Genomic DNA, 11,478 nt, shown 5'->3' with positions numbered 1-11,478 from the left:
GAAGTTTTAACTAAATTTGACATTTTATTTCAGGTCAAACCTAACCCAGGATATCTTGAGAGGGATCAGGGGCTGTAAAGAGAATTCAGGAAATGGTATGTTACAACACACACACACACACACACACACTACACAACACAAACACAAGTACATATATATATGGTAACATGCATCATTTTCATTTTGAGCATGTTTAGTTACTTAATTTTACCTCCCATCACCCTTGATTAGTTGCCTGAGTCTCTCTCTCTCTCTCACACACACACAGATTATGAGGTGAAAAAAGTCCAACACATACTGTTCTCTCTTTTCTTTGCCTGAAAACTCAAGCATTTACAAGCCATTATGGGATTTCATAGGCGTACGGTCCTTACCCATCCCCCAGGTCCCAGAGTACACATTTTAATCAGTTCCTCTCTTGCTGGAGGTCAGGCGGTCGTGCTGGCTGCATTGCGGGGCTCACCACATTTAAAGAGGCTTATGAAATGTGATGGAAAGTGATGCTGAAAGGTTGAGCCGCACAGGTTGCTCACCTGCACTTTGAAACCGTAACCTAGGTGACCTGACATCTCCCTCTACATCCATCTCTCTGTCCTGCTGCATTTTTGTCATGCTGTCTCTCTCACATTCTCCAGCCCTTTATCTCCCTCTCTCTACCTCATCTCACACTTGTTTTTTCTCTTTTATAGCTCCATCTCATGTCGCTTGTCCTCTCTTTTTTGCTCAGTGGTCCATCGGAGGCGTTCTGTGATGGCAGGTGACGATGTGCTGCTCCAGTGCGAACTGCGTTCCAACCTGGCAACTCCGCGCTGGACGCTAAACGGCAAAGAGCTCCAGGGATACGGCCTCAATTCGGGCTACCGCATCGGCACAGATGGCCTCCTCATAATCGGAGCTCGTGCCCAACAGGGCGGGTCTTATCGCTGCTTTGCTGTCGAGAACTCCGTCTCGGTCCTGGTTTATCTTTACACAGTCAGGGTGCACACAGACTCGTACTTCCCCGTGGAGCCCACAGCCACAACCAACCCTACTACGGTTTCTAGCCCGACTGTTTTCTCCACCAGCAGCCCCACTGAGCAGCCTCTGCCCTCACCTCCCGCCCCGCTGCCTCCAGGACCTGAGTTCCAGACCTACAAGCACATGGAGGCTGTGTACATTTCCCTGGTGGCGGTTCTCGGGGGGCTTTGCTTGGTGTTGACTGTGGTGCTGCTTTATGTGAGCTTCTGCACCAGACGGGCCCCTCAGGACCGAAAGTTCTCCCAGCAGGGGCTGCATGTCCTGGGCACCTCTGAGAGGAAGAGGAGCTCCCATCTCGAACTTAAGACCATTTCCAGCCACTGCAACGGACGCCAAGGTCGTCGGTCCATCTCGGTGCCATCCTTCGGGGACTTGGGTGATGGCTTCCTCCAGATAGTTCCAGGCGAGGGCCAGTTGTCTCCAACCAAAACACCTCCCCCAGCCCCTCCCCTTCCTATGCCTCCTCCGCTGCCCAACATGGACTACGCCAACGGGCTGTCGGCCACTCTGCCCAGCGTGCTGAGGAAGATGAACGGGAACAGCTATGTGCTCCTGAGGCAAGGCGACTCCGAGGGCATGTCGCCGCTCTACCACTCCTTCACAGAGGAGCTCAACAGGATCCTGGAGAAGAGGAAACACACACAGCTGGACCTGCAGCCTGATGAGAGCTCCATCTAGGGCACCCCTCTCAGTGTTTGTCCCGCAGTTATTTATTTTTACCCCAACAGTGACCCGTAGTTGTGGGGAGAACTGACCGTTGTATCAAACGCTGCTGTTATTTACCCGGTGTCAGAGTACCTGCAGGTCGTGTCCTAACCTGATCTGAAATGTGCAGCCTCCTGTGTCTCCCATGACAAATGGCCCATGATTTCACTTCAACAATGGACTACACAAACCAGAGACTGCTATTCAAAAAGTAGAGCTGTGAAAAAAATTGTTCCATAGGCTGCACTGTTACAAGATTACTAGGGAGCTACCTCGGTGTAAACTCTCTAGAGACTGTTGAAAGATGGTGGTCAGATGACACAAAAAGGCAAAGGTGCAAAATAGGACATGGGTAAAAACAACAAATCGGGCCAGGAGGTATTCACGTATTTTTGAGACTGTGGAAGTGTTCAGGAAGTTTTTAGTGCCATGTAATAGTAGCCCTCTACGGAGCTTAAAGAGATAATCCACACAAAATCTCAGTCTGTTGTTCATTGTTACATGGCTAAGCCTTATTTTAAAATATGGCCTACCTTCCACCTAATATGCCCACAACCTGAGAGCCTGGCCCTGGTCTGGGGTAGAACATGTTTGACTCATCCGTAGTCACAGGACTGGACTCACAAATGTCACGCAAAGTCCATGTATGAGGCTGATGGTGATAGTGTCTGTCTCAGCTTTTAGTTCTCCTGGTTTTGAGCAGTTCGGGGTCAATTTATGGGCAAAATAACCAATTGGGCAAAGCCAATTGACCCTTTCAGATGGTATACCATCTGCAGGTCTCACATCAGTTGCATCCCCAAAATCTCCTCCAACAAATCCACTAATCTACCAAACTGAAGGCCTGCTGGAAGACTTATCATAACTGCTTTTCTTTAACAAGCTCAAGTATATTCAAGCATTCAAAAAGCATGTAATTAAGATTATGCTACTAGAATCAGTTAAAGAAGTTTCATGCTTTTTTTAACAGTGAAAACTTTATCCAAATTAGAAAACCATTTCTTCAAATTGGTTGGATTCATTGACCAACAGCCTGAACCACCAAGGTATATAATTAAAAAGAAAAAGAAAATCAGCAAATCCTCACATTTGAGAAGCTGAAACCAGCACATTTGTATTTTTTTCTTCTTGACTCACAATGAATAACAAACTAATTGTCCTGAATTAAATCTGACTATGAGTCTTTGTCCTCTGGGAAAAAGCAAACTGGTGTCATTATACAGCCACCTTTCAAGCTCACAGAAGGTGTTTGAGATTTTATGTGGAGTATCACTTTAGAAAGCCAGTTCTGTTGCAGTGCATGAGAGCTCAGGTGGTAAGACAAATCATGCATTCCAGTTTATTTAAACAACTCTTTGTTCGTGTTCCTCTGTTCTTGTGTGAATTGCAATAATTAAATCACTGTTGCAGCTGTTGGTAGCAATGTGTTGTGCCAGTGCCAATGGAAACACTTGTAGCAAACTGTGAAATAATTTTGATTTCTTTTTCCTGGCATCTTTCTGTTTTTAGCATCTGTGTAATAAAGGAGATACAGCTGTATGACGGTTGTAGTTCTGCTTAAAGACCACAGAAGGAGCAGTTTGTGGTCAGTTTAATTGAATTCACTGACAACCACAGGCTGGCTCCAGGGCCCGGGAGGCTGAGAGGACACCACAACGAGATACTGTAAAGAAAATGCTCATTTTAATTTCATATTTAAGCAACTAAACATACTTTGTTTTCGTTAGACATTTATTACACATTCAAGATTTTGCTTCCTCCTGAGACGTCAAGGCTTTAGTGTCATGCCACTGATTTCAAAGACAGATGAAAAACTTGATTATTTCAAAATGTTACAAACAGGCAACGTGTTTTTTGTCTATTATGAGTTACAGACGCAGGTTTTGGGTTCGTTGTGACAAGTCGCTGAATCAGAATAGAGCAGACCTTCACACACGCTCCCACAAAGGCATCCTCTGTGTTTACCTGACACCAGAGCAATGCCAAAACAACAAGAGCTGCAGAACCTACAGTATTTCCTTGAACAGGTGAACGGCGATATGATTAAATAGCACACGTATAACTTAGAGGGAAGTGACTGAAATGAATCTCTGAGTGGTTTGTAAACGTGTCACGGCCACTGGTAAATAAAGATCCGTCTTTCCAGCAAAGTGTTGAATCAGCTCTTGTAGCGGTGGCTCAGCAGCAGCCCTCTATGGTGACTCGCAGCATGCATTTGTCAGAGAGTCGCTGACAGTAACAGCAGTGTACTTGGCTCGCCTCCACAAAGAGAGGGGGGGGGGGGNNGGGGGGGGGGGGGGGGCTGCTTCTTGTCTGTTTGCATAGAGTGTTGTCGTTTCTGCAGGTAGAAGCAGACAGAGAACATTTGACCTGAGTGTCCTGGTTAGCCATGCAGGAAAACAGATGATGATACGAATAGGCGGCAGCTATTTTGCACTTGCAGTTCTTCTTGTCTGCCTTGTAAAACACTTTATTCTGAACCTTTTTTGATTGAGAATATAGTCAAGGGAAGCACTTTATGCAGACTGATAAATGTCCTGGTCCGGATGGAATAAATTCTGTCTATTCGAAGGCCTCTCAGTACGATCCAAATAAGCACTTATCTGCTTGCTTGCATGCTTATGAGGCCCTTTTTTGAGTCTTTGCAAAACAAATTTTCTGTCACCTTTTGTATGTACAGCTGGGTTGAACACTATGAATATCGTTAGGAGAGACTGTCCAAAATAGTGTGCGCCCTTATCCCCTTTTGTACGATTCAGTGTCTTGTCCATCTCTATGACAGCAGACATTTTGGCCTTTCAAAACAGGTATAAACACTTTCATACAATACCTGACCTACTTCATTATAAGTATACTGAAATTTTAACCCAACTGTAACTCCACTGGTCATCTCTCTGTGACATGCCAGGCCTTTTGCTTTTATTAATAAAGGGGAAAGATAGGCTTCAATGTAGCAGTTGTAGTCTCTTTTCTAATCTCAGACTTTCCGTTGTTGGCCCAATGCTTAGAGTCTGTTCGGCCGTGCATTTTTTCAAAATATCAGACAGAATTTATTATAAATAGACTTTCTTTTTTTGATTCATGAAATTGTTTCATATCATCATTTAATTAATGCCAAAAGTGCTTTAGTTTGAGGGGAGTGAGCTTAAAAATGTAAAACCCTAAGCAAATTTAGATATGGAAAATTACTATTATGACTCGGCTAAAATTTCTGTATTCCTCACTATAGGCCAGTGTGCGCTCCACTAGCAGTTACTCTAAATATTTTCCTTTTGGCCGTGGCACAAACTAGGGCTGTCCACTTTTCCCGTAGCTGTTTGTCCTTACAGATGAAGCTAAATATGGGCATTATTTGGGGAAGAGCTGAAACAGAACATTTTGCTATATGCAGATGAACTGCTTTTATTATATATCCTTTCGCACAGAAATATCTGTTTATAAGTTGAATTTAGGCAAGAGAGAACTCCTTTTGGTTAATGTTACCGCCCAAACTTTGCCATAACTTACAGTTTAAGATCTCCTGAGAATACATATTCAGGGGAAGTGTTCAGTGCTCCCTGGCTGTTGGACGTGACATGTGTGTCCTGGCTAGCCGTGCAGAGAACAGATGACGATACAACTGGACGTGTTGGCAGAAGCTACTTTGCATGTTTTCCAGTTTTCTTCTTGTCAGCCTTTTTAGCCCTTTAACTAGTTTTCATCCTCATCTTCATTCCTCCCCCCTCTCTCCCTCTATCCCTCTCTGCTGCCTCTTTTGTTTTCCCGTCTCATCACCTCTGTGTGACAGTATCATCTATTACTCTCTCTGCTCACATTCACACTCTCTCAAGGACCCTGCTGAGTTTACAAATGGCCATGATGGCCCCTAATCAGTTAGGACCAGAGTCCCAGACTTTGTGTTTGTCAAAGCACTGGAAAACAACAGATCTCCGCATTAGTTTAATATTACTGATACAGTAAATGTTATTCTCACATTTCTAGCAGATTTTTGTGAGATGGTTTTCAATGCACGCATTTCCAATAAGAATGAGACAGCTGAAATATGAATCATGTCCATAAAATTAAGGATTCACCCATGGTTTGGATTGCTAATCTGAATGAGTAATGGTTTTCTGATCCATGCTAAAGTGTGATTCATGTGAGCATTTTATTTTATTTCAGTCAGTTGTTGTGAAGACATGTTCTTGTTGGGTTACATTGTGTTGCAAGTTTTAAAATTTGTACTGAGTTTAACATGTTACCGTACTTATTCATGTATTATAAAAGCCTCCATCATCAAGTTTCCTCACCATCAAGTTGTGGACAATCCTTAACATGTTGAAAGCTTCATCTGAATCTGTGATCACTGCTGCTGCTTCATTCTCACTTAAGGACAACCTGTTTACAACAGACACTGACTCTGCACTGTATATTGTACATATTGGCTACCATTTTTACATTCACCTTCTACACACAACCCCACAGTGACGCACCTTTTGTCTTGTGTCAATATGCAAGATACTGTATACTTTGTAGATGTAGAATATTCATCTAGGTGTTGGCCAAAGAAACTGGAGTAAAGAGTTCACAATTTGCATTTGCACTGTTCTTTTGTAAGTACTTTGTTAAAGGTCATGTAGTATACTCTTGCAAACTGTGACACTCTCCATAAAGTTGGTTCTGTACTATATTTTGATGTAGATAATGAATTTATCTCTGTTGTTTTCTCAGAATATAACTGGCTTAAGTGACACCCTTCTTGTAAGACAGTTAAACAACCGGAGCTGTTCACAGAAATAACTTTTTTTTAATTATTGTCTCTAATGTCTTATTTATTTGAGTTCATTAAATTTCCACTTGCTTTTGTGCAGATAAAAACACTTTGCATTATGTTCAGCTTGGGGAAAAAATATCAACAGTGTGTCAACAGCCCTGAGGGGAAGTCAGGAAATTACATGCAAAACATGTTCACACTGAATCCTATTCTCAAAAGTCAGTGTTACTCTGTTTTTAGCTTGTGGCAAGCAGCAAGACCAGTCCTCCATCGGGAATGGTACCCGCATGATCCCAAAGTCATTTACATATATGACTCTGACAGAGAAGAGGTATAACATAAGTTTAGGAAGGGGGGGGGGGGGGGGGGGGGGGGGGGTAAAAATGACCATTTCAGAGCAGCTTTTCAAGGCCAAGTAACTTCATGCAAAACATGGCATCTTATTTATGTTTGTCTCTTGAGTCCTTTGTGGGTGCTGCTGTGTCCATTCTGTTCATTGGGTGGAAGACGAGGTGTGAATGGAGAGGGCACAGTGGTTCTGATACTCTGGTAAGTTTGGGTTGCCATAGACAAATAAAATGCAGAAAGTGGAGCATGAAAACAACAGGAAAACTATTTCAACATCATCAAAGCCAATTCCAGGTTTTTCTTTTTTTTGTTAAACACAGGGAAAACACAGCTAAAGCAAACCCCACTGTCTCTCCGTGAAGGGCAGTTTATTTTAACTAAAATCTGGTGATAAAAGATTGTTACAGGATACATTTTTCAAGTTTAACACGTTTATTTGGCCTTAGCAGAAAACTGTATGGTCTGAGGGTTAATTTAAGGGGATCTTATGATTCTTATCAAAAAAAATGGCAGACCTTCCAAGTCGAAGATATCTTGAGCATATGAGGGAAATATGCATTCAGTGTTCCTGCTGCAGACTCCCTTACCCGAGGCCCCGGCCCCCCGGCGGCGGGGGGGGCGGTGGGGGCCCAATTTGTCTCTCCACTCGTTCATATCATGGCCTGCTTTGCAAAATTCATCTCACTCTACATATATCTAGGCAGAAATTTCTGGTGGCGACATTTTATCTCCCAACGGTCGCTCCACTAGTATATACGGCGTAACACTGACATACTATATATAGGTAGTAGGAAGCGATATATGGATTGTATAGTAGTATAGTATACTTATGAGCTAGTATGAGTGAGTTATATTATGATAATAGTTATATATATATATGCCAGATGGGACTGTAGCATGCCATCAATGGCAGAAACACGGCAGTCGTCCTGCAGGGCACCTTTTCACGTGGCAACTCCACGCAAGACTTGCTTTCGATTTGTATTTCATCTGCGAACTGAGCTCACTTGTGTTTCGTGATGCGATGTATTGGTTGTTGTAGAAGGAACACTTGAGGTTCACTTTGTGGAGGGGAAAGCGGGTCTCCAGCCGGCATTGCCTGTTTGCAGGTCAAAAATGATCAATTCGGGGGGAGACTGAAAAAAGGCAAAGGGAGTTGTTTCCAAAACAATCCCTTTTGAATTCAACCAAATTCCACCCACCAGGAGGAGTGTTGTTAGTCGTCTGTTTCCCTTTACAGCCGATACAGATGACCACTCTGTGCTGAAGTTAAGCCGTCCCCTCAAACTACCACACAACCTCTTGTCATGTTCATTAACCTCATTTTGAAGTTGTGCAGTGATTGAAAAACATTTAACACCTCAGTATGAAACTGTTAAAAAAAAAAAGTACCTTCCCCATGTCATAAAAAATAAAAAAGCTGTACATCTCATATGTGTCTTGTCTGTTAAGTATTTTAACTGCATTTTAATTAAACTTAACATTGCAGACAGCACCACTGCAAATCAGTTTTGCTCTGTTGGTCCTTTGACAAGCTGTTCTAATACAAATCTAAATTTAAACACCAATGCATCTGCACAAAAAAACACATTTATTATTCCATACAAAGTTCCATCTTCTCCAAAGTGCTGCACTTATTACCCAAATCTACAAATAACCTTGAGATTAAAAACAGTTATCTGTCCGTTGACATTAAGCCTCTAGTGGATTCATGTAAAGTCTATTTAAATGTGGCATTCAGAGCTGGTGCTGCATGCACTTTTCTGCGCAGCTTAAGTGGCTTTGCTGCCACCAACAGACTGAAGGGCATGATAAAACATATTCAGCTGATAGTGGATAGTGCGGTGTTCTGCAGAATTATCCAACAAATACATTTGAAAATTGCTGCAAACATGAGAACCTGTGATTTGAGATTGCAGACGCTTAAAAAAAAAGGACATATCTTGTGAGAGTAACCAGAGATTCAGCACTCATTTTCTGGAAGCATCCATACTTTTTGACTTTGTTCAGTCTTTATTCAGTCCTGTTTCTGTGGTCTGATGGGGCCGATAGACGGGGGCCGGTTGGTGAATGGGTGCCACTGGCCCTGGATGCTGGGGTTGTCTGTGTGGATGGGTTTGCGGATGCGGATTATGTCCAGGCCAGACTGATTGGTCAGCTTGGCCAAGAGCTCCGAAATCTGCGGAGAGGTTTTGTTTGTGATAATTTCTTCCCTCACGTTGCCGTTTACTGCAGGAAGGGAAAAGAGGAAATAACTGAGTGACTTATGAACATACTTCTCTTACTGACAAACCTGCCTGTTGAGAAATGTAACAGTGTCAACAAGAACACATGATTCTTGATTAGACTAAGTCATTTGAAACCCGGGTGGCATTTCACTTCTACCTGAACATAGGTCTCAAAAAAACAGTGTTATACTGCCCCCTACAGTATCTGGGATTAGAAACTAATATAATCACATTACTTCTTTACTGTAGTTCACTTTTTATGTTTCTTATACATTTATTGCTTAAACTTGTCACACACGCCACCAAAAAGACTGATTATAACCTTTCAACTGTAAAGCTGGCCTATGATTTTAAACAAGTGCCATTTTGACATGTTAGCATGGCCAAAGTCTTTTTTTTAAACATTTTTTAAATATTAATAATTAAAAATAAGACTATTTTGTTATTGTTTATTTTGATGTATGTACCAGGACTCCCTGGAAGGCAGTATTGATACTGCATGGATTATCCCCTGATAAAATAAAGTATTGTAACTAAACAGTTCACTAAATAGGCCATAAATAAATAAAAAATACTATAATTAATGTGTAATAATTACTACCAATAGTAAGTTGGTAAGAATTTAAAGGAAAAATGGGACTGTATTCTACAGGCCAGCATACTAAACATATATGCATATATACACAATAATAAATGGATATTTATTTGGATTTAAAGGGATCTCTATGTTTTTCCAATTAGATTTAAGCAGTTATGTTAAAGAAAACTCCTCTAGAAACTGCTCATAAACTCAACACAGCTCTCTTAGCTCATATAACCTTCTCAGAACTTCTTTATTTTCCTGTAATTACTACAAAACTTCCAAGAAACTTTCAAGGAAATATTTAGGGAATTACATGACCTGTAAATTAAAGCATTACTCTTTATATAAAAACATGTTCTATAATGAGGAAAGAAATTCTGGATTAGTCAGATGTCCCTTTAAAACACAAAGTCATAAGTACTCACAGTATTCTGCAACTATTTTGGGAATCCTGCATGACTGAGGAGAAACATACACGACAGTTGCAGGGTTCTTCTTGGCATAATCCACCACCCCCTCTTCAATAAACTCCCTGAAAAACAAGGGAAGAAATGCTGTGGTCACTCTGCTCTTTCATTGGTAGGTAATTCAGGTTTCGTTGAAACATAGAGCAAGATATTGTACATTTCACTAAACTACATTTACATGACAGCCAGATAAAGACCGACGAAACATACGATCAACATATGAAATTACAGATTATACTCCCCCAAAATTTTAAATGTTCTTATTTTAAACAGAGAAACAATAAATCCTGATATTTAAGATAGAACCAGAGACTTTGTACTTAAAAATGGCGTTATGGCTTTGGATGAATAGTGATAAATGCTGTCACAATTGGAAGAAACCTAAAAGTTGTATGAAATAAATTAAAATTATTGAAGGTAAAAGCAGTAAATTTGGCAATTTGACATAAAAAAATGACTCAATTAACAAAATAGTTGCCAGTTTCTATTAGAATTGAGTTTAAGGTTCTTTTACTCACATACAAAGCTCTTAATGTTATAGCACTTACAAACATTGCAGACTTAAAAGTCAACTGAAGACCTACTTATTCACACAGGCTTTGAGTTAATGTACTAAGTTTAAAACAAATAAAATAGATTTATTATCTTACATTTCATGTGTATATATATTTTACCCTAATTTTATATATTTTATTTATTGTTTTGTTTTTAATGCCACACTGTAAAGCACTTTGAGCTGCATTTCATGTGTCAAACGTGCTATATAAATAAAGTTATTAATATTAATATTAGTAGTAGTAATTACTTTTCTGTCAATCGATTAATCTAATCATTAATAATAATATAATATATATTAATATAATATAATATAACTAATAAAGGAATATCTTATCTTAAGCTATTGGACTACTTGTAGGCATGCTCACGTGTTGTGTGCAAGCATCTTATTTTCTATAATAACTTGTAATTAAACCTGTCAAATATTGTAGTAGAATAAAACATTGTAGTGGAGTAAAAGTATAAAGTTGCATGAAATAAAAACACAATTACCTCAATTGTGTACTTAAGTACAGTATCAGCACATCCCAGCCATCCATACACAATCATGATTATGCATACATTGTTTGTTTGTTTGTTTTCTTATTACCTGACTCCCAACGAGCTCTGTGCTTTCTTGGAGAAGATGAGTGAGATCCGTTTGAGCTGGCAGACGTACCGACCGACGCCGTTCTGGAGAACACTCTGGAGGAAGCGGCTCGGCGTCCCTCTGGAGGTCATCGTTCAACCGCCAACCAACGGTTATATGGCAATTCAGACACTGTCGAAGACCGTTGGACGCAAATCAACCCGTTACAGCCGTTAGAGAGCCGTTAGAGA

The 11,478-nt window shown here is 40.8% G+C and overlaps 2 protein-coding genes across 2 annotated transcripts in view; one reads left to right on the top strand and one right to left on the bottom strand.

The window, feature by feature from the left end:
* Positions 1-3,261, top strand: part of sema4gb (sema domain, immunoglobulin domain (Ig), transmembrane domain (TM) and short cytoplasmic domain, (semaphorin) 4Gb) — a gene marked incomplete in the record, with an annotated part of 28,471 nt that extends 25,210 nt beyond the window's left edge. Inside the window, 2 exon segments of the mRNA XM_035662099.1 lie at positions 34-95; positions 728-3,261. Coding sequence (XP_035517992.1) covers positions 34-95; positions 728-1,695 — 1,030 coding nt within the window.
* A 5,136-nt stretch (positions 3,262-8,397) lies between these two features.
* mrpl43 (mitochondrial ribosomal protein L43) lies at positions 8,398-11,478 on the bottom strand (the record flags this gene model as incomplete). Its single annotated transcript, XM_035662085.1, is given in 3 exon segments — positions 8,398-9,052; positions 10,060-10,166; positions 11,249-11,478. Coding segments are annotated over 3 exon segments (450 nt in total). The 3' UTR covers positions 8,398-8,840.

Source organism: Morone saxatilis, unplaced genomic scaffold (assembly GCF_004916995.1).
Source record: "Morone saxatilis isolate NCDOM2014 unplaced genomic scaffold, NCSU_SB_2.0 Contig1, whole genome shotgun sequence".
Classification (NCBI taxonomy): Eukaryota; Metazoa; Chordata; class Actinopteri; family Moronidae; genus Morone; species Morone saxatilis.
The sequence above is the reverse complement of the archived record's forward strand: the minus strand, read 5'-3'. Positions and strand labels throughout refer to the sequence as shown.